Source organism: Takifugu rubripes, chromosome 18 (assembly GCF_901000725.2).
Source record: "Takifugu rubripes chromosome 18, fTakRub1.2, whole genome shotgun sequence".
Lineage (NCBI taxonomy): Eukaryota > Metazoa > Chordata > Actinopteri > Tetraodontiformes > Tetraodontidae > Takifugu > Takifugu rubripes.
In genome coordinates, this window is record NC_042302.1 from 6,545,036 (window position 1) to 6,567,873 (window position 22,838).

Consider the following 22,838-nt stretch of genomic DNA (forward strand, 5'->3'; position numbering starts at 1 on the left):
GAATTATTCAAAACTGGGCTGGACTGATAGTGGGCAGAGTTCAACTGCAAATAAAGGTCATCTGGAGTTTGACCTTGTTATCCGGCCGTCCTTTTGTCCACGTTTCCACAAAGCCCTCCGAGAGACCCTGCCCACCCCCTCCTCTCTTTCTGCCGTTACCACCATTGAGGCGGGTGGAGACGCCCGGCCTCCATCCCTCTCCCGAGTCGTATCAATATTCATGGGTCTGCCGGGTGCGTTTGCACGATGGCTGTCTCATTAGCCTTTGATCCCCTTGCGCGAAGCCTGTCGGAGCACCGGCGAGCCAACAACAGAGCGGCGTTTGAAGTGCAGAGAGAACAGCTGCTCGCATTGATCTCCATACACTTTCATTGCCATCCACGCAGGCGTCCATACATACACAGATGCTGCCCACGGGCGCATGAATACATGCATCGAGCACATAGCAGTCTGACATCAGTGCAGAGGAGCATCTTTTATACATGGATTCATAAAAGTTAAGCGTGACATGGAGCCATTCTGAATGAGATTTTCATGCAGCAGTGCAGCGATTCCAGCTTCCATGAGCATGTTCAGCAGAATAACTGAGATTTGAGGGGGTTATTAATGGAAATATGTGCACTGGGGGACTTTAGACAATTTTACTAGATGTTTAAAAGGGATAGAAATCTTATGGCCAGGTGATAAACGGCAAATTTACATTCATTTGTCTGAAAGGGTCGAGCTGCAACTCTGCAATTATGTAATCATCAGTTGCAGCATAATGAATCAAATCTGTGCATTTACAAGTAAAACTGAGTTTTTTCCATCTGATTTAAGATGCACAGAGGTTTATCAACAGGTAACATGCAAATGATGACACCCCCCCACCACCACCACCACCACCACTGAGCCCAGAGCATGCAAATAACACAGTTTTAAATCTCTGGCTGCTAAACCACTAATTATAGCATAATCTCAAACAAGGCTTATTCTTCTCATGGATTTATCCGCAGTAACAGAAAAATCATTACATGATAAATACTGTAAGCGTAACATAACTCCGAAGGAATAAATGGCTCTGCGAACTTCTTGAAATCAGCCCAAATCCCTGCATGAAAGGTCACATTTGTGACAGCGCGTTACAACGGGGCGCTGCGTTCGTCTCCGGGCGTCAGAATCGATCCAGCTCCTATGACATCATGACACGGGCACAAAGACAATCGCCTCTCAATGATCGCTGCTTCTGCCGCGTGTTGAGAGCAGAGTTCGAAATTAAGTAGCACGTCTGGGACTCCTGCTCCTCTGGGAACAGGTTAGCGGATCGATACGGCCGACCTGCCTGATAACATTAGACCGTCCTTAACGGCACTAATGAAGAGGCTGACAGATCGTTAAAGGTTAGCCGCAGAGCCAGTCTGGTGTGGGAAACCAGCGTTGCCCCACTGCATCATTCCAGATGTTTGAAACGAGAGGAATCAGCGATTTCTTGCCACTTTCAAACGCACGACTCTGTGTCAGAGCTCGATTGCCGTGGCAACAGTGCAACTGATTTAAATGATGAAGAATAGAAAGTTTTTCCATCGCCAAAAGGACCATCAGATTACACAGTTGCGTCAAAAGGAACGTTATCCGTCTCTAAATGTCATAGAAACAGCACGTGACTCGGATAAATAAGACCCTATTTTGGTGCACACACACACACACAGATGTAAACCTTCATACTTGTCAGGACCTTTGCGAATTGCTCTACACAAAGATCAGATGAAAGGTGGGGGGGCACCCAGGAGCCAGAGTTATAACCTACCTTCACAGCCGGCGTCTCTTAGAACTTCGGCGTCGACTTCTGCTCGTCTTCTTCCCCAGGACGGAGGAGGTGGAGCAGCTCCCTCTGGTTGCCTCTGCCTCGCTCTGGAGTCGTCTCAGCCCTTCGCGCTATCATACCTCCTCCCATGCCCCCCCCCCCCCCGACCCACCCACACTCATTTCCCCTCCTATCTTTCACTCCTCCCCTTTCTCCGGCTCCCTCCTTCCACCTACCGCTCCAACGCCAGGGCGACAAAAGGAGCCAAGTTGTTAGAATTAGAAGAAAAAACAAAGGTGTTGAAGTCTGGATAAAATGTCCAAACCTATCCAATATTCAACGCCGTCACGTGTGCAGAAATGAGCACAATTCATGTGTTTATCAGTGATCAGAAAAAGGATCTAATGCCAACATGCGTTTACCAGCTGTGTGGCTCAGAAAATACTGATATTTGACAAGCCATTATTGACCCCACACCCAAATCAGACCATCTCGAAGCAACGTCTGTGGACGTTAGCACCTATTTGCAGCACGGTTGGAAGCAGGAACATTCGAACAGTCCTCGGAAAGAAGATTTGGATCAGAATTTTACAGATTTTAGAGTTAAAAGCTTAAACTGATGAAAGCAGCAGAAAGAGAGAAACCCTGACTTCCTGCTGAGCCAAATTTCTTTGCTACCTGCCTTTTTCTTTTCCTTCTTTAAATCTTTCTTGCGTCGGCATTGCCCACTTTACACTCATTTTCTATCTTTCACGTCTCTTCTCTGGAAACACCCTCCTCCTCCTCCTCCACCCCCAATTGAGCGCCCTCTGCTGCCTCTGCCCCTGTTTCCATAGTGACACTTTCCCGACTCAGGCTCAGTGTAATCAAGTGAACGGGTTGCGGGTGGGGGTTGGCGGCTGTAGAGGGAGCGGGATCATCAGAGGAACGGCCGAGACGAGATTATTTTAAACAACAGACAAGCGAGATCTTTCAAGAAGTTGCGCTGATTTGGAGGAAGCTGCTAAATCTCCGACTAAAACCACTACATTCACCTCCGATAGGAATTTCATTGCAGCTTCCAAACTCTTGATTTGAATTTCCAGGGAAGCGTCATCTTGCAAATGGCGAACAATTCCAACACTGCCCCAAAAAACACGACTTTCCCGACGATCGGCGACACAATCAGGCCGCTCGGCTCCAACAGTTTTTGCTGAACCGCCGCGACGTCAACACACGGCAGCTTGTGGCTCCTGAACTTTCTGATTCGCCTTCGATCGCCAAGCTGTCGCGTCGCGGCTCAACTCTCCCCGGCGGGAAGGTCAGGTGGAAGAGGTCAGCTGCCCTCGGAACGGAGATTAAAAGGACAATGCTGCAGGGAGGAAGCTGTTGGGGAGACGCGGATCGAGAGGAGACAAACAGCTCCTGAGCTGAGAGACGCCGAGCGAGCTGTCGTCTTCAGAAAATTACATAAATTCTTTACTTTTGATGAAAATAATTTTTTTGTCTCGCTTCAGAATGATAACTCGACTTGCACTTTAATATGGAACACGTCTGTAGAGCTTTTATTCATTTCATCATCCCATTATTTGTCTTTTTCAATGGCTGAATTATAGAATTAAGCTGAATTAATTAGTTGCACCAATTACAGTTGTCAGAAACCTGTGAAAGTGTTCAGCTTATATATTCCGATGCGATCTTTAGGTAGCCATGACCTGTGGCGCGTACCGCAGGGCAGCAGGAGGGTCGTTTACTGATTATATGACCGTGTTATTCCTCATTTTATACGGACGTTGTACGGACGTTCTACTTTGATATATTGTTGTTCATTAGCATTTTAATGGAATTTCTACATCTTTGTATGTCATAAACTGACAGCAGTTATCCTTATGCACAGCAGAAACAGTCTAAAAATTGTGTCTAAAACCACATTTTCCTTACATTTGAACACATATAACTCAGACTCTGCGATAAAATGGCACCTCATCTCTGGAGCGGAGCTGATGTCAGTCTCTCCTGACTAGTACAGTGGCAACATCCCCTTCGCCCAATTTGGTGATGGCGCTACCTGGCCGAGCGCAAACCTGCCGGAAAGATTTACGCCTCTCCGACTCTAAATTCCAATCTCAGCCTGTTAGCCCTCCGTGGCTTTAGTTTTTGTCGGCCGTGTGATTGACAGCTGGCTGATTGGAGAACGGTGGATACCCCTGCCCTCCACTTGGATTCTGCCGGCATTCAACCAATTACTGCTCAAGGGTCAACTCCGGCGCAGGTTGTACTCTAACCCCACGTGTGCTCGCCGGAGGGTGTAGTGTGGATGGGGGGGGGTGACGGCAGAGATTACAGGCGCACAATCAGATCAGGACGGCTGAATTTCGAATAATTGGAAGCCCGACGTTAGAACCAGAGGAGACAGACAGGAAGTGGGTGACAAACTAGTGTTCCAACTCTGACCTTTCACTTTGAAAGGACGTTTGAATATCCCAGTTTATAAAAAAGTGTTAAACGCCTCTTCCTGTTGCTGCGAAAAGTCCGACGCCACCTCCCCTCAGACTGCTACTCCCTCTGCCCCCCACCTGCTGAAACGCAGCCTCCTCTGCTGCCGCCTCCCCTGCTGAGCGGGGCCTCCTGCCTGCGGCGGCTTCCCCCTGCGACGCCGCGGCAATTTTGGCGTGCATAAGTGAACCGTAGCCTCATTAGCGACACCTTAGACGGCCAGGGAAAACACACGGCACAGCCCATAAAGCGATACCTTACAGGTTCTCTCGTCCTCCCCATTAACCATTAACCAAAGATCAGGTCTGAAAACTAACCTAACAGGTTCTCTTGATACTTGCGTCCGTTCAAAAGTCAGGGAATCTGGGATGCAAAAGGCAAACAGTGTCTTTCCATTTCTGCTGCATCTTATACATAATATAGAAAAAAAAATCGGTATGCCTCAAGTGGTCATTTGTGGAACTGCAGGATTTTCACTTACTCTGAAATGTCACTCATTTTAAGTATATATTCATTATATATGAGTCAATATAAATTAATGAGACATTTAAATATGAGGATATTTTACACATTTTACAAGACTGCAAATCAGAAAGAGTCAGGTTGAAACAACAAGGGTTGGAAAAGGAAAAAAATGATGAGATCAGCCTTGAATGTACTTTTTTTCCCCCTCGGTGACCTAAAATGTTAAACCCAAACTTAAATTATAATTTAAGTTTAATATAAATGTAGCCGTGTCTCGGGACATGGTGTTCTGCATGCCTAAAGCTAGCACCGAGTAGTGTGCGAGTGCACATTAACCCAGCATCTATCCGGAGGGTTGGTGACATTAAATTATACTAAGGTTATTGACATCTGTCTAAAATCCTGTTTTTTATCTGATTTACACTTTGAGATCCTGACAGTGGAGGCAAAGCTCCAGGTGGAGGGAAGGGGACGGGCCCTAAAAAGGATGCTTTAAGGTGGTGATGTCACCCCCCCCATCAGGAAGTCTTTTTTTCTTGCTCAGAAATTACATTTTAATTAAGGCTTTAATCAAATAGCTGGAGCTGGAAATTAACAGTCATGGCACAAGTCCAGCAAAGACGTATTGGGAAGTGTGTGTGTGTGTGTGTGTGTGTGTGTGGGTGTGTGTGTGCGTGTGTGTGTGTGTGTGTGTGAGAGAGAGAGAGGCAGAGACAGACGGGAACGCTGACACCTACTTGTAAATTATGTCTTTCATCTCTTGACTTCAGATGCGGCTGTCAGCCGCGTCCATTACGCAGCAGCTGAAGTGGGACACACAAGACAGACAAGTGTGAACAAAGGAGGCAGAGAAAGCTGGGGACATACACACCCTCCTATGTCTATCTTTGTGAGGACTTTAACAGACATAATACATTATCCAGCTGCCGACCCCAACCATCACAACCACCATCACCCTAAATATCTTGTCTTAATCCTCAATCAGTCCTCAGTATGCAGCATATACCTGAACGCACACACTATCCCAGGGTTCCGGATTATTCTTCTTACTTGGGGTGTGAGATTTCCAAAGGGATGATCTCAGATGTGGAGGATGGCTTCCTGGACAAACATCACCGTCGCGCCCCTGAAGGAGCCACTCGAACCCCGGCTCGCTCCAGCGAAGCTCCTTGGTGGCTGGCGGCATCAGTCAAGTGGCCGTCTGCGTGAATGAAACCTTCCTATGGAAAAAAAGAAGACTCTTAAATATATATTTTAATAGAAATCTGGACCCACATGCACTTGTGGGAATATTCAGGCCCGCCAAAATGACAGGATGTAAAATAAAAGTCCCTTGGGGAAATTAAAGTTTGATAAAACAGGACGGAGGCGTATTACACAAAATTACCCCGGATACTTCGGCTCCCACCGTAATCTCTTCTGCACGTCGCTATCGGAGGCGGCGCGCGTGTTTTGGGTGACAGATCAGACACTGACGGTGACGGGAACTTGAAATTGCTTTTCGGAGTGTCCGGACTTTCATTTCCAGGTAGATTTAACGGAATATTTGGGGGGGATTGGTCTCACTTCCCACATGTTGGACGCAGAAGTCATAATAAAAGCTACCGGCAGTGTAGTAATTAGCATTTAGCATTATTAGGATCCGGTATATGCAATCTTTTATGCACGCTTTTGTTGCCATAACAACAAACGCGCGCCTATTGGCAAGCGGAATAGTCACTGGGCCAACTAGCAAGAAGTAGCTAAATGACATTTTGTCGCAGCAGGTAAAGTATTTTTGTGCTTTTTGTTGCGTTTAAGCATTTAATTACATCGCCATTTTCATAGGTTAGGTGTGCGGTAATGCTAAAATATCACCATGCTCGTCCTGTAGCTGATGTTTGACGCAGCAATGCCATCTATAAACAGTTCATGGTCTCAAGGGCCACCTTAAAGTGAGCTGAAAACACAATTAGAACACCACCCACCCTGCGCTGGGGCGGCAGGGTTAAATAAGCGTGAGATATTTGTTGAAGGACGGAGACTTTCGGGGGGGGAGGGGGGCTGTTGTTATTCACCGGTAAAACTGATCTTAATGAGAGCTGCATGTAAAAGAGGATAAGCAGCACTCATCACCGCGCCGAGGCCCTGGCTGCTGCGACGGCTTCATTAAGTCCGGCGGACTGCAGGCTGTCACTCCTGAAAACAGGCAGGGCGGCCGGAGGAGCGAGAAACAACAACACCGTAATAACACTGACATTTACAATAGGTGTCGGATATCATATCCAATTTCTCCCTGCACACCCTTAATTCCTTTTTAATTGCTTTTCCGCGTTGGTTCCGGGATAAGGCTGTCCCTCTTCATTTATAAAAAATGGAGAGATGGCAACAGTGGGGTGTTGGGGGGATTGGGGGGGGGGGGGGGGGGTGAGCTGGTGGACGCAGGAGGGCAGCGGCGTTGCAGGCGAGTTGCAAGGCCGATGCTCATAATTGGTGCTTGTTTCAAACAAGTTTAAAGGGGCTTTGATTACAGCGTTTCAGATATAACTCAAGAATGAAGCGATATACATGATTAATTACCCTGTAGCGCCGCCCTGCTCACTCTTAAGGGAGGGGGTGCAGGGCAGCGAGAGACGGGAGGCCGATTCATTTGACAGAAGCAATTTCCGAATTATACAAAGAGAAATTTAGCAAGTACGGCCCTGAGAACGTCGGCCATTTTGTAACCCGGTGCAATCGATGGGCTTCGGTTTGGTAGTCCGAGGCTAGCAGACACTCTGTGAGGCTAACTGGGTTGAGCGAATTTTTGATATATCCATTTGCTAAAAGTACCTGCATTCCAAACACAGGCGGGAGAGCGAAGGTGTGTGTGTGTGTGTGGGGGGGGGGGGGGGGGTTGTCTTCAGATACACTCGAGTCTTGAGTTTCGGCGCCAAGCCAAAGGCTGACTCCACGCACATTTAGAAGAGTTCCATCAATCACATTTAACTTCTGGCCGAGCAACAAATCGGCATCTTTTCCAAAAACTGCACCCAGACAGAGAGCGGGAATTCACAGCGTTCGGCAAACTTAACAGGAAACACATGAAAAAACATGACGCGAGATGGCATTGTAAACAACATCAATCAGGCCTCGGTTCCATCCCACTGCCGACTGACTGGTGGAACAGCCCCGCGCAACGCAGAACTTGGCAACCTCGGAGTTGCTTTTATCCAGCGGAGTGTGTGGTGGTGAATCAAAGCCCGAAATTTCCATAATTCATGGATGCCCATCTGTTTGCCACCTACTCCGGTGCCCAGTGCGGAATAAACAAATTCAAGAGCGGGGCCGAGGGGCTATTTAATGACAGCATCCGCCATGGCTTCCACACACACACTCATACGCACACAATTTACCAGTCGACAGAGATTATTTGATCAATCTAAGGTGCAAAATTTACATCAAAAAGGAGAAATTGAGATTTAAGTCCTCCAGAATAGGGAAGTCGGCAGGCATCTGGAGGACTTTCAGATGACTCACATCTCATCTCTGATCTACATCCGGTTTCCCCACACAAAGAGCCGTCGCACCGCTTCCCTCTTAAGGATTTTGCCTTTGATAAAGCTCCTACTTTGCTTTGATGTCGCTGCAAGCTGCGGAATGGCTGCGCAATCTGATCAGGATGGAGAAAGGAGCCAATCTAGCCGAGATTTTTCTGGTCAAAGTTGTCCCCACAAGCTGGGAAATGTGGCAATCATTATGAATTTTTACACACAGGACAAAAATACACGGAGCAGTAAAAGATCAGTTAGGTTGCATTGATGCAGCAGCAAACAAAAAAGAAAGATGAAGAGGGGATTCAGAGATGGAACACGAGCCCCTGTGACCCAGCGGTTGAGCCCTATTTGAAGCAGGAATTCATGGGGGAGACGCCGAGCCACCCTCCATCTAAACACGCCTGATGTGATAACTCAAGGTTCTCAAACTCAGCAAGGTGTCAGAAGTCGCCCGCTGCTGGAAAATAATTAAAACGGTGTCTCAGATCAATACTAAAGCGCACGTGTGTGTGCGTGCGTGCGTGTGTGTGCGCGCGCGTGTGTGTGTGCGTGCGCGCGTGCTGAGCAGTTCTGGGCCAATTGCCGTCAAAACAAAGACAAATTTAATTTAATTCATACCATTAATTTTCTCTGTTCACCTTGTTTGATCACGCACATGTAACTCTGAAATTAAAAACTCACAAACTTGCCGTGAATCCACCGTTTTGTTTACTGTTGACAGCATCAAAACAATTCCAAATGGGAACAGTTTAACGTGTTTTGGGGGGGGGGTTTGGCGCGCGCGGGGAGGGGGGGAATGTATGTGTCCAGGTCAGAAATCAGTTCGTAAAATCAATGTAATTTCAGCCATATTACAAAAATCATAAAGACTGATTACTCACAATTTGGCCGATAAGCGAGGAAACGGGCTGGAAGTGTGACGAGAGAGGACAGGCTGGTTCGTCGTGAGGAAGTGGGCGGGGCTAATCAACCACAGGTGGGGGACACCTGCGATAATTAGACAGGTGAGCGCGCACGCACACACGCAGACGGAGACGTGAAACAGGACTGAAGAAAACTCGCGAGTCTGTACAAACCTAAACCAGCTGTCTCTGCAGGTGTTTACACAAGCTAGCTCAGGCTAACTCCGGTGCTACATCACACTCCTGTCAGAATCACACATATCAATACGGTAAAAGCTTGTTAGCAGCATTTTAGTCGACAAAACAGAAAAATGTTGCGCCTTTTAAAATGATTATTAACATATGGGTGTGCTTAATCTGTTAGCCAGCTTCTGCTAACGCTGTCTTTATGTCTTTAGTCCTAATGCAGTGAGGAAAACATCCATGGCATTCATAAATAATACAAATAGCAGCACTGAAGAACATATTTATTAATTTCTGGCATGATTTAAAATAATTTACAGCAGTTTGGGATCTTCCACACGGGCAAAAAGGTGGTGAACTGCAGGAGTCAGTCCGGAAACGGAACACTAAAATCATACAAAAATCGTAATTGTTGCACCATTGGCGACAGTAATTTCTGTAAATATGAGTTAGTGCAAGTCAGTCGTGGGTTACAACACAAAACCCAGCGGTGTTAACTGGAAATGTGACACTTCAACACACAGCAGGTCAAAGTGGCTGTAGAGCGTTTATGGGTGACTGTCTGATGCCCATGTTCCCTCTTTTATTCGGAATTCTGAAAGATATCCGAGCGTTGACGGCCGATCCCACAATCGCGGCCCAGCGACGGGTCGGAGACATTTTTAACCACCAATGTGGAAAAACTCACAACTCAGAGAAACAAGGAGAATATTTGTTTGACAGGAGGCGGGAAAGTTGGCCCTGAGGCACGCCGCCGCTGAAAAACTTGGAGTTCAGGGATTCCTTTATCAGTCTCCGTGTCACCGCGGAAGCTGTTGCCATGACAACGCGCTGCAAACCGTGGGTGGGAGGAAGAGGAGGAAAAAAAAGAGATGGTGATGGGGGTTGGGGAAAAATAGGAGAAATAAAAAAAAAAACTACCAACTTTAGTCTCAGAACAATTTATGTGAGCCGTTTGCCAAGTTGCGAGGTGAATTCCTCCCGGACATTATCGCTTCCGCCGCAGAGCAAACAGTGAGATGGAGTCCGTTCCTGTTATCTCGGCGCAAACACACAGCGCCTGATGGGCTCAAATGAGGGTCAGTAAAGCATCACATGTGTGAAATGAAGGGGGGAAAAATACAAGAATTAAATCAAATTAAAGGAGGAATTCAGATCCGCGAGTGTGGACATCCACACCGAAGCTGCCTGTGGGCGAGTGGCTGATGACATAGAAGATTAAATACATTAAAAATACATCAGCAACATTTAAAATGATGTGTTCGCTTTAAAAAAATACAACTTGCGAATGTGGTATAATATCTATATTTAACATATAAGTGAAAATATATTTTTTTCCTCCAACATTTTTTCTACTGTGGTTTATTGACTCTTATTTGCATTCATAGTTTCATGCAGTTTGTCTTTCCTTTCCTTCTGCAGCTGTAGGGCTTCAATATTAACGACAAAACATAAAGGGGAAAGATTAATTATCTTCTTATTTAAGCCAGGTTTGTACATCTGACAAGTTGCATAATTCCAAAATAACGGTACATTCATCTAACTATACATGTTTGACACGCTAGCTTTGGTTTATATAAGACATCTTTAGGTCATTAAAATATTTTAAATGTAGCATTTGTCCCTGCACGATGAGCACAACATTCTTTTAATTGTCAGCTTTTCAACAGTCGGAAACAACCCGGAAGAATGAACGAAGACGCCTCAAATTCAGTTCCACCTGGCTAAAATATGTGTTTTGTCGCCATCTTGTGGTTGGGCTGGGGATGGAGTCGTGTTTAGACAGAGGCCAAAAGAGATTTCCCTTCAAGAAATCCAAAGTTCTCTGTTAAAAACTAACACTGAACTTGAAATAGACCATGAGATTTAAGTGTTAAGTTGACATCACCTTTGTTAGTCAGAGTGGATATACGGCGCACAGTCCCTCAGCTAGCTTAAGTTGTGATTCCCAACAAAGTTTGTTGACATCTAGTTCTAAAACATCAAATTAAGGCAATCATTTATGGCTATGGACACAGCACGGGTGTAGTCGCTCGAGTGTGATTAGTGTCCACGCTGAAATGTTCTTATTTACAACACTGGAATGAACTTACTCTAAAACTTTGCACTGTTGGGCTAAAACCTCCTTCTACTACATTATTTTGCAAAATATTGACACCAGGTTCAGTCAGTTCTAGTAAAGGAACAAGCAGGAAGGCGCTGAACGTCTTTTTATCTCTTCCGTACGTGATGGTCACTCCTCACGTTCTGGATCGTGTGTCGAATCAACACTGCTGGTATGGTCTTCTGGGCAAAGGTCGGGGCGTCAAACATAGATGCCCTCGGGGTTGAGGCTGCCTTGGAGACTGCGTGGGTTGCTGGGTAAGAGACGAGAAGAGCCGAGTCGTTTCAGGGACTCCGTATCTGCTGCGTAGATGGAAACAAAAACAGCCACGCAGGGTTCATTGTTAGTTTCTGTCGTGTGTCTCTCCTGCATGTAGCGGTTATTCACACTTTTCACCTGTGTGTTCCCGTTCTTGTGTCATTTACTGACTTCATAGTGGTTCAAGTATTCGAGTTCCTGACCAGCAGTCTAAACGTGTAATTCACAGAATGACCACCAGGGGTCAGCGTGTGCGCATAAATGTGAGCGCACTCCTGGATTGTCAATATGTGGACAGATATTGCCAATAACTCTTTTGTTGGTTCAGTGTGTGTGTGTGTGTGTGTGTGTGTGTGTGTGTGTGTGTGTGTGTGTGTGTGTGTCCACACCGTAAATTTCTGTTGCGGGCTGAGCGGGTAGCACTGTGACCTTGGTACCGGTCTGCTGAATGAACTGCTGCAGGTTAACCTGTCGTAGCTCTTTCGTCAGCTGCTCCAGTTCCTGTTCCTTCTCCTGCCCCAGAAAAGTTTAAAAAAAAATAAATAAATAAAATTAAATGTGACGCTTCACTTGGTTAAAAATGGGATTTTGTCTTGGGGGGAGTTTGCCGGTGCTGGAGCGTTCGCAGCGTGCGGGATTTTAACAGCTGAACCAAATGTGGATCTTATTTCGTAGAAGTCAAGATAAGAAAGCTAAATAGCCGAGTTAGCTCCCCCGTGGTTACGCAACCCCCAAGCGAAGGATTGAGTATGTTATTCAGGCCCCTCTTTAATCAGCAGAAGAATGCTGTAATATCCTCCTTTCCCCTTCACATTACCTCATGCTTTCCACACCCTGCTGGACCTCATCTGTGCACATAATGCTCGACTTCAGACAAGGATGTATGTAGCCGATGTGCATCCCTGTGAGCCACAGATTAAACTTTGCCTCACTGCCCGCCGCATAATGACTTTCGATTTCTTGTGAGTCTGCCCGTGTGTAGAGATTCTTGAGCGCCGTTGCAGGTTTCGCTGAGCATTCCTCAAAAGTAACATTCCTTACACCGGGTTTTTTTTCAACGTCCTTTTGGATCAGAGCAACGAAAATGGCGGCTGACCTGGAGTCTCTTCCCAGACTGGCCGAGGGAGCGTTCCAACGCCCTGCAGCTGCTCTCCAGCCGCGCCGTGTGTTGGCTCTGAACCTCCAGCTCTGCCTTCACTTTCTCCATCTGCGATTCCACCTGGAAGTGGAGGAAGGTGAAGCAGATATCCACCAAAGGAGCTAATTCTCCTAGCTAATTTTGTTCGTTTGTACGTTCGTACCTCCTCCTCGTTGACTTCCTGGTTGAGCTCGGCCTCCTGCTGCAGCTGCTCCTGCTCCACACCTGCCTCCATTCTCTGCACCACAAACAAGTTTTCTTTATAACGACGAACTGAAACTCGTGAACAGAATCAATGATCGCCGGGGCCACGCCCACCTCGATGCGCGCTAAGTACTGCTCGAGCTTGGCCTCACAGTCGCGCACGCAGCCCTGCAGCTCGGCCAGTTTTACCCGGAGCTGCTGCTCGCTCTCCTGCTCGATCAGCAGCTCGTTGTGCCAGAACTCCTCTTCCTCCATCTCCTTGTCATTCCTCCTCACCAGCTGCTCCAAAAGCAGCACCTCGTCCTCCAGGTTTCCTCCCTGATGGATGATAAACGGCGCGACTGAAACTTTAAGAAAAAAAATACCCCCTCCTCATGAAAACTTGGAAGCGGAGTTGGCCGCCAGTCGGCTTCACTCACTTGGTCGACCTTCCCGGTAGAGTCGTCCCAGTCTTGCATCTCTGCTTCACAGCCCAGCAGACGGCTCTCCAGGGCCTGGAGCTTGTCTCGCTGCAGTTGCACCAGCCGACTCAGCTCCCTGGCTGGACTCCCAGGCACAGATGCTCCTCCAACACCTCCAACCCTGCACAGGTTTAAGCTCACGCTGCGCTGCTGGGGCTGTTTGGCTGTGATGAAAGGGGCGGAGATTGGACCAAACTTCCAGGTACATCACAGCAGCAAGCTTCAAGCCCCAAACACACTTTCATACCTTCGCCATCTCTGCTTTTCCCGAATATGTCCCGCAGTCCTCTGGCGCCTCCGGTGAAGGTGAGAGATTTGCGTTTCGGCTCCCTCCTTTTGAGCGAGCGGTCCGTCCCTGAAGGTCGGAGCTTGGCCAGAGGCGGCAGGCTCTGTCTGTAGAGGCCGCGCTCTGGGACGCGAGCCCGACCGTCCGAGGTCGGTCGCTCGCTAGCAGACGGCCCGGTTCGCTGGAGGATGAGCTGGACATCGCTGGCGTACTGACCCCACTTGTTGAGCGATAACACGGGGTTCTCATGGGGAGCCAGGTGGCGTTCTGTCTCACGCCATTTCTCGATTAATGTGTACCTGCCAGTGCGCCCTGGGCCAAGATTTTATTTTTAGGTTTTCCCACAACAGCAGTCAAACGTTGTATCTGATCAAGAACAAACGCATCCACTTTGATCATACATCTGCATAATGTCTCTACAGAATATGTTTTTGAGCAATTTTTGATGGTTTATGTTCAGACACGATCCTTCTCAAAGATAAAGTTGAGGTGGGACTTATTACATTACACCAACCCGCCACTAGGGGGGGAACGAGCGGCAGGCTTTGGCCTCATCAGAGCATTGGATTCATTATTATTGTTGTTGCCATTGTTTCAACATCCTCAAGGGGGTTCGATTGATCTGTGGCACTTCGCGAGGCTCTATAATTGGCCCCTTGGCCACATCCACACAGGATCCCGATTCCTGGCGTATAAAGCGTGCCGCCTCATTAACGCTGTCACGTGTTGTCATCAAGTTGTTACACAGGTCTCCCACGCTTGTGCTGTTTCAACATGTTTAAAGAGAGAACTTTACGGTGGGAAAACTAAGCTCAACTCCGGGGCCGCGGTTCATGAGTGTGTGTAGATAAAGAGGCTCCCGCCCTTCTCTCACCCACGACTTTTACACATTCGTCAGCCATTCACATCAAAGCCCGGACACAAAGGACAATGGAGGCCGTAACTCCTGCCAACACCTTTCACCGCAACAAATGTTATATGTGGATATTTAAATTGTCTTTGATTGGCAGAGATGTGTGTGCAGTTCCATACAATGCCTGAGCGTCGGTGATGGAGCGCGTTAAATTAAAACTGCGGCAATTTTTACGTAAATCAATCTGTGCCCTGGAGTCGCTTTTCATTTCACTGCGATTTATCTCCTCCTGCCGAAGAGAACCCCCCCCTTTACGCCACTTTAGTTGAAGCTTTAACTCAAAGACACAGATTTTCAGAGCTCTTCCTGGTTTTGGACTTTTTAGTTTGAGTTTGCTTCATCAAAACAAGATAAATAAAGTAAAAGACAACATTTGCTGTCGCTATCTTACCGATAGCCTGTGCCAAGGCGATGACCACTTCCTGGCACGTGGTGAACTCCGTGACCCCGCACACGATGCGCTGCACTCCGTCCACCCAAACTTTGAGCTCCATGGCCTTCATGGAGAGGACCTCATTCTTCCGCGCCACAAGGGGGAGCTAGCAAGTTCCGTCCATCCTTGAGGGAAACAGGGAGGCTGTTTGCAGTTCAGAAAAAACACAGTTTCACAGCCGTAAAACAAACAGTTAAACAGTCAGCGCTAACGAGGCGACATTAGCAACGACCTTCGGGGAAGAATCCCACACAGATTTGGTTCACCTTCACCGCTCTCATCAGCAACAGCAGGCGACTGTTATAAGTTTAATAAACTTGAAATATATACATATCCCTCCAGGCAGTGCACAGCAGGCACGAAATTGCACATTTAGCAGCTTCAAAACAGATTTTGACCTTGACATTACAGCGATCTTCTCCTCCTAGGTTGCCCAAACACCATCTCAACGTCTTCTGGGTGTATGAAGACGCAACTCTGCCCGGAAACTTATCAAAAAACCTCTAGGTTGCGCTCTTTGACAGGTTTTTCAGCATGTTGCACTGCCCCCTGCTGGACTGGAGGTCACGGCAAAAGTGGTTAAAAGTGCAGTTGCAATGAACTGTCACATGTGGTTGCCACCTTGAGGCCGCGTTCAATACATTTAATCGTGTCAGCGCAGTAAAGCTTACAGCCTGCCCGTAAGAGCCATTTCTGCTGACACCGGCAGAGGCAGAGGGAGCCATTATGAACCTGGCAAAGCCACCACAGCAGGCGGGTGCAGCGGAGCAGCAGAAGAGCAGCCCCGCTGGGCGGCAGCCATCTTTGCTCCTCTTTAGGCCATCAGTTATGCTCTGATCCTTGACTCCCATATTACTTGGCAATATAGATGCCTTCCATCTTCCTCACAGCTGGAACGGTGCTCCCAATCTTCCCCAGCAATTCCACCCCCGTCCCCGCCCCCAAGGAGGCTTATGTCCCAGCGAGGCCGCATTAGAGCGACCGCTGGAGGCGGGGCCCTGCCTTTGGTGCTGGATGATTTGCAACCATAGACAGATACGGCCAGACGCCTGTTACAGGCCTGTATTACCAGAGCACGCCCATAAATACAGCTCGCTGAAACGCGGGAATAAAAGGGTAGATAGATAAACCAGCCGCAACAGAGAAGAAAAGAAGCTCCGATTAGTTTCTGAAAGTTGTTGGGGGGGTAAGAATTTCCTGGTGGCACCTTGTGAAATGTTGTAGCAGAGTGTTTATTGGGCGCCGAGCGCTGTTGAACTCACGCCGGGCCGATGTTTCCCTCCGTGGCTTTGCGTCTCTTCCCCCCATCTTGCCAACATCTCCGCCGTACTGTTGCTGTGATTGCTGGGAATTTTCATCATTCCGCTTCCTTTCATGTCTTTGATCTAAATTACAGCTCCTTTTTAAAAACCCCGGAGTGTGAATTAATTAATAATTCCAGCGGCGAAGCGAGCAAACAGATTATTATGCTGTGTTTCTATTTTGGATCCTGGACATAAATATACATTTAGACTGAGCAGCGCAGACATTGGGAATCCAGGACAGCGAGCAGAGACATGGCCGCAAGAAGGAAATCTACTCAGGCGCTGCATTGAATTCGCTTTCTCATGCACATGCTTTGATTGTTTTGACCTTCGGTACCTTTAACATCAACTTGTACACATGTCAGACCAGGGATGCAGAAATCTAGTCCTCCAGGGGCCAAAGACGAGCCAGGTTTTCTGTCTTACCAGGCAGAAACCACTTCCAGGGACGTCTACCTGGTAGGACAGAAAACCCGGCTGGTCTGTGGCCTTCGGTGACTGGATCGGGCACTCTTCTTTTAGACAGCTTGCATGTCCACGTTGACATGTGAAGGATTTAGCAACATCTAGTGGCACCGGTCCTCAGCCCTCCCAACTAGAGGCATGAAGACCGAGTCCTCGAGGGCCTCAATCCAGCCAGGTTTTCTTTCCTACCAGGCATAAAACATCCTTCACCACAAAAGTGGGATCTTGGTGAAAGCATTGTCTACCTGGTAGGACAGAAATCCTGGTTGAATTGAGGCCTCATCGAGGACAGGAATCTAGATCCATGAAAGATTCTAATCTTTTTCAGTTTTCCAGATGGGCCATTGGTTTATTTATCTCTTCATTTGTTTACTTATTTTATTTCAGGTTGCTGTAAACATGTTCGGGACGCCGCCGTTAGCATGATGAAGCACCGCTCTGGAATGTTGCTGCGGCTATTCAGTTTCGGATGTGAGGAATCGCCCGGTGAGGGCCGTGAACCACAGCGCTAAACTTAGTGGTGACATCAGTCTCTCTCTCCTTAAGTGTCATTCTCAGGATGCCACAAGAAGGCCAAGATGGGGAGGTGTCACACTGGGGCAACTGCTTGTTTCTCACTGGCATTTCCTAAAATATCAGTTCTAGTCTTAAAGATCGCGTCTTCAATGCTCCGGAGATTTGACGGCCATGCTATTAAAATAATGCACACGTTTGAATAGATGTGAGGGTGTAAAACAGGCGGCAACAGAGCGTTTCAGCCGGGGGCGATGACGCAACCAGGGGCCGGTTTTACAGCGACGGGGGGGTGTGGGGCGACGGGAGGGGGTCCGCCGAAACAAGTGGTACACAAACAAAAGAGCCCGCTGCAGTGAGTGTGTGCCCACATGGCTATACAGCATGACTGGATGCAAACAATCCCTCGCCATGGCAACGCAGCTCCGGCTTTGTCCGAGCCTCGCATAGATGACTGGACTGATTGGAGGCCACGGTCTGGGAAAGTAAACCAAACAATCACTGACAATTAAGGAGGCAGCCCGTACTTTCCTGTCACTTCCTCTTTGTTTCCACTCAATGTGGTTTGCCAGAAAACATGGAGGCGCTCGCAGCGGCAGGTTCCCGCAACACTCTCCTACTGGCAGAGAGTCGGCATTGTACATAAGGAAATATCTGGGGTTTGAGTGTTGCCTTCTCAAACTGTTAACATTATTTACGGCCCCAGCTTGAAAACAGCAGCCAGAAAAGTGAGTAGGCAACATTATCGGTATTGGCAGCTAGCCTAGCCAACAGAATCTGGCTGTCGAACGCAACATTTCATCGTCGTTTTAAGGCAAAAATCTTGGTAAATAAAACTAACTCCATCTCTAATCTCGTTTGGCTATACTAAGGCCAAATGCTGGTCAGGATACTAGCACCATAATGCTAGTAAATGACAGCAAAATTGGTATTAACACCCAAGCCAAACCCTTTAACCTCATTCGACGGGTCGCCAACACGAGAGAGAGAAAAGTATCAGCGCTTCGACACCAAATCCACCATTTTGTCCCAAATGTTCGCAACAGCAGCTGACCAGACGGCCACCTCGCAGTCTCAAAAGTTAACTAATCAGCTTGGTGGAAACAATAAGCCTTTAACCCTGTAAGACCTGGAGCTTATTAGACCGCAAAGAGGTGGAGATGTCGCTGGGGGGTCTGCCCAAAGATAAACAGAGGAATTATTAAGAAAGGTCTTTTCACGTGAGTGTCTCATCCTGAGCTGATTTATTTTTCAAATGTTAACCCCCAACTCCTAAAACGCTCCTAACTGCTCTAATTCTCCAACAGTGCTGCCGTTTGTGTCCCACTGAGGGAGTCTCACCCTCACCTTCATCACATGGGCGCTTCAAGGACTCCTCCACTGTATTCCGGTTGGAGGAAGTCTGATTAAAACCCGCTGCTGAGTTGGCGTTTATTTCCAAACTCTATTAGGATCATTCATCACTGCAGGGATCAGCAGATCCCCCCCCCCCCCCCCCACTCCCTGCAGGATTATGGATCCCCACATTCTCCCCATGACAGTCTGTGCACTTGTTTGTGAAATGATAAAAGTGTGTACTTTTGCGCTTTAAAGCAGGGATACAAATAGTGGAGGATGGAAGAATAAAAGTTGTGAGACGCTGACAGCGCACCAGCAAACGGCAGCGTTCAACAGCACATCACAAAAACAACGTACCTTTTTTTTTTTTTTTTACTCCGTAGCGGTAAAAAACAGCCCTTTAACTCCACGCGCCGTCCCACGCGGAAGATCCGTCTTTGCTGCCTGCTTCTCGCGACGGCGCGCGCGCCTCTGGGTGTAAACACGCGACCGTCCGCTCGCTGGACATCCGACGCGGAGCTCCTCACGCGGCTCCGCCTGCTCGCCTCTGAGGTCCGGACCGCGGCTGCTCCGGGACGCCGCAAGGCATGATGGACCGGCTGCGGTGCGCGAGCGACGTCAAATAAAAAGGAGCGCGAGATGCCGTCAGCTGTGGCGCAGAGTTGGGTGATCGATAATCGATCAGCGGGCGCGTGGTCGTGTAGGACCCACTGGGAGGTGGTCGAACCCGGCAGCGGCCGACAGGTGGCGCCCTGCGGCGCAGATTCGACCGCAAATCCAGAAATGGACGAGATATATTTTTAAATATTTGAATCCCAACATTTGTTTGGTTGACGGACCGTTCGTAGCGTTTTAAAATAACAAAATTCGCTTGGTTCGAATTTATAAATCAACGTTACAAGAGCAACAGAAAAACCAAATCGTCAAAATAAAACATAAGAAATAATGTATATAAACAGCTGAGAGTTGATTTTTTTTATAGCTACAAATTTGTTTAGTTAGACTTCTGCATATCCGCTGATAGTTCTTTAGTAACAAATTTAAGATATTAGTTACTATATCTTTAATAAATTGTTTGGATCTGCTGCAGTTTGTGTGTATCACGAAACGATTAAAGTGAGGAAAATAAAGATTCTAACACAAAATACCACTTTACAGTGAGTAAAAACAGCAATAAATTGGTACATTTAATTAAAATGGATGGGTTTAAAAGAATTATCCTGTAATTTCTGATAATATAATGTGGCGGTTTGGGATAAACACTGTTGATGAGCTTATCGGCCCTTTATTTTGGAATCAGACTTGAGTTTAAACACACTCCTGTGAGATTAATGCTGAACGATCTGTGTGTGTAACACTGGGGTCTCCATGCCTCCCAACATGCCCTCTTTTGTGCTGAAGGGGCAGATTTGCCGCCGACCTTCAGCGCCATGGTTACAGTTCTGATACTCTGAGTGGGTTCAGAGCTGAGAAATCACGACTTCTGCTCGACAGATTTTTCGCCTCGGCGGTTTTAGCTTCACTCACGCTGGTGTTAGAAGTCAATAAACTCCACAGTTAATTCAACATATGGTTACGCTATTATGACAATCACGTCACGCGTGATTAATGTCCTCCTGCGGGCGGCGAGGTTTGACAGCTGCTTTTGGGATTTAAAGGCCATCTGTAAACTCAACGCACGCCACAATCACGCCGCCTCTCAGAGGCTCAGTCGCTTGATTTAAGAGCAGTTTGGCGTCTTTGAGCGCCGAGCTGTGATCAGCCAACAACTGCAAAGGTCATGCAGGAACCTTCAGAAAACACTTCAGTGAATATCTACATGACTGTTGGCCACCAGGGGGCGCAGTGAATCACAAATTCAAGCCGTTCGTTTAGCCATCCAGACTCAAAGTCTCCTTCACACAAACGAAGTCTGTGCCATTAATCACTGCTCTTCAGCACAAAGCTAAAAGTCCCCTTCAACAGGTTGAACCAAAGGAAACATCTGCAACCCTCTCTTCCTGCCATTGACACCTCGTGTTACGAATCCTTGACCCCAATTTATGGCCAATTTCCAGAGTTTCCCTGGTTTTTCACCAAAAGTAACAGCTAACGGATGCCTACATCCGTCCTTTCTCCTCGATCTCAAAGATTTCTCAGTTTACAAGAAGCGATACAGAGAAGACAGAGGAGTTTCAGACACTTGGCTGGAGCCGGCGTGGAGCCCGAGGCCTGAGCTCGTTAGCGGAGGCCGGTTCTAACCGAGGTAATCTGGATTTCAACACGAAACACCTGTTTGGTTTTTCCGTCAAAACCCGTTGGCGTAAACTCTTTTTGTCAGTCAGCTGCAAAAAATGGTTTTAGGTCACTTGGCTGAAACAAAACAAAGACATCAAAGTTCTGCTTCCCTTTTATGTCCAATCTGTTGTCTTATTTTCAGCCTCTATTGAAGTTGGCATTTTGTTCCCCTGATTAGCGACACAGAAAACCTAAAGGGTCAGAGGTCAGGCGGGTCCAAGAGAGAAGCAGGTGACCAATCAGAGATCAGCTGGTGGAGATCAGGTTGTGACTGAACTCGGCCCGGTTCTGCCAACCTAAAATGAAACTCCAGTTAGTTTCTCTCCTTTTCGCTTTGGGGCGGCGGATACGTCTGAATTGCACTAATCTCCGTTCTCCTAAAGCGTCTGGCGCTGATGTAAACGTGTCCGTGACCCTACATTCCAGACATTCTCCAATGCTCCGAAGGGCTGCCGAGTCAAAAGAAACCATTAAAAACTGCTCCGGCAACTTAGTTTCAGAACATCCCGTGTGATCGCGTCAACGGTTAGCGACTCGACCTTGAGAGCCAACACCGTGACAATGACATCAGTGTGAAGGAGGAGGTCCATTTTGACTTTTTCCACTGTTATGAGGCCCATGAAAGAATCCTTTCTCTGTATAAAACATGGTGGCTTCTCATCTGCTGGGCTTCTCATCCGTTTCGACCTTCTTTCGGGTGACCCGACACCCGACAATGGCCTCAGGGTTGTGCCAAACATATTCAGGATCTATATTAAATCATTCTCATCAATTAATCCCGGGATGGTTCATCGGCCGGGTCAACGCCTTTATCTCCAGAGGATGAGGCACTCTGCTGGCGAAATAAGAAAACGGACAATTCTCAAAGCGAAGTGAGCCACAGAAGGACAAGCAGGCTTTTGTAAAAGGATTTGGTTTCTTCAGAGCTTTTGTCCCCCTTTGCGCCAGAGCTGTAACGTCTGAAAATCACAGATTTTGTCACCAAAAATAGCCACACTGAGTGGGTAAATTGGAGATTAGTCACAAAAAAGGAGGAAAGGGCGGACTTTTGTCCCTCATATAGGAAGCCTGAGGGTTTAATCTGAGGGCTGGGCCACATTAACACACGAGGGCTTATAAATATGGCCATTTTTAATGTTATTTGGGGATAAATGTGTCTGTTGGGAACAGAAAGAAAACAGTCCTTAAAATCCTGAGGATCATCGCGGGTGTGTTTGTGTTACAACACTGCCCCCTGCTGGCGAAAGACATTTTTCCAGAAAGAGCGTTATATCCTTCCACACGCCGTCCTAAAATTAAAAAAAATAATAATAAGAGTTGATCAGAAAAATGGCTAAAAAGTGGGACTGGGGTCAACAGAAGAACATAAATTAAAAAAAAAAAAAAAAAAAAAGGGTCCTACTCAGAAAGAGTCTCCGTCACCATGACGGCTGACGCACAGCCTCCATTACTCTGGGGCCTCATTTGATTTGATTAAGAATCTTTTAAGCAGCCTGTAATCAGGCGGAGCGCTTGCAGATTTCCCAGTTGGCACCAGCCGTCTCGGAGGGGATTCGTCTTTTTAAACAAGCCTTTGTTGGCGACGGTGAGCCGGGACTGGAACACCTGCTGCATCGCTTCGTTTGTGTAGCCGGTTTCTTTAATAAAGTGTATTAAAGCTCACTTCCCCTCCAACTTTGTCCTGACCTTAAATCCACCCCCTCCTGGAACGTTAACCCTGTCCAGCCACTCCAGAACAGCCTGGAAGGAGCCCAACACTTTTCAGCTGAGATCTCACGTGAGCTAATTAGATTTTAATCCCCGTGACACGCCGCCCTGCAG

General features: G+C 47.5%; 1 protein-coding gene and 1 long non-coding RNA gene across 9 annotated transcripts in view; both read right to left on the minus strand.

Annotated features, from left to right (window-relative positions):
- Window positions 1-9,226, minus strand: part of LOC105417764 (uncharacterized) — a 38,215-nt gene extending 28,989 nt beyond the window's left edge. Inside the window, exons 1-4 of one of the 3 annotated variants that reach the window (XR_003885786.1) lie at window positions 9,120-9,226; window positions 5,774-5,943; window positions 5,461-5,526; window positions 1,787-4,621 (exon numbers count right to left, since the gene is read on the minus strand). This is a non-coding gene — a long non-coding RNA (uncharacterized lncRNA). Of the gene's footprint in view, window positions 1-1,786; window positions 4,622-5,460; window positions 5,527-5,729; window positions 5,944-9,119 lie in introns of all 3 variants that reach the window. The other 2 variants (XR_003885787.1, XR_965282.2) reach the window with 2 other exon arrangements.
- A 366-nt stretch (window positions 9,227-9,592) lies between these two features.
- On the minus strand, window positions 9,593-19,441 carry rassf8b (Ras association domain family member 8b). 6 transcript variants are annotated; one of them, XM_029825715.1, is made up of 9 exons: window positions 19,107-19,441; window positions 15,079-15,248; window positions 13,736-14,086; window positions 13,447-13,652; window positions 13,142-13,345; window positions 12,987-13,061; window positions 12,782-12,904; window positions 12,075-12,198; window positions 9,593-11,729 (listed from the first exon to the last, which is right to left on the minus strand). In XM_029825715.1, exons 2-9 carry the CDS (start codon window positions 15,188-15,190, stop codon window positions 11,629-11,631), a joined length of 1,296 nt encoding a protein of 431 aa, XP_029681575.1. In that variant the 5' UTR covers window positions 15,191-15,248; window positions 19,107-19,441; the 3' UTR covers window positions 9,593-11,628. The 6 variants fall into 6 exon arrangements, with proteins under 6 accessions (XP_029681575.1, XP_029681574.1, XP_029681573.1 ...); XM_029825714.1 differs by having other exon boundaries at window positions 19,102-19,441; XM_029825713.1 differs by having other exon boundaries at window positions 15,079-15,266; window positions 19,101-19,441.
- Window positions 19,442-22,838: the final 3,397 nt, after the last annotated feature.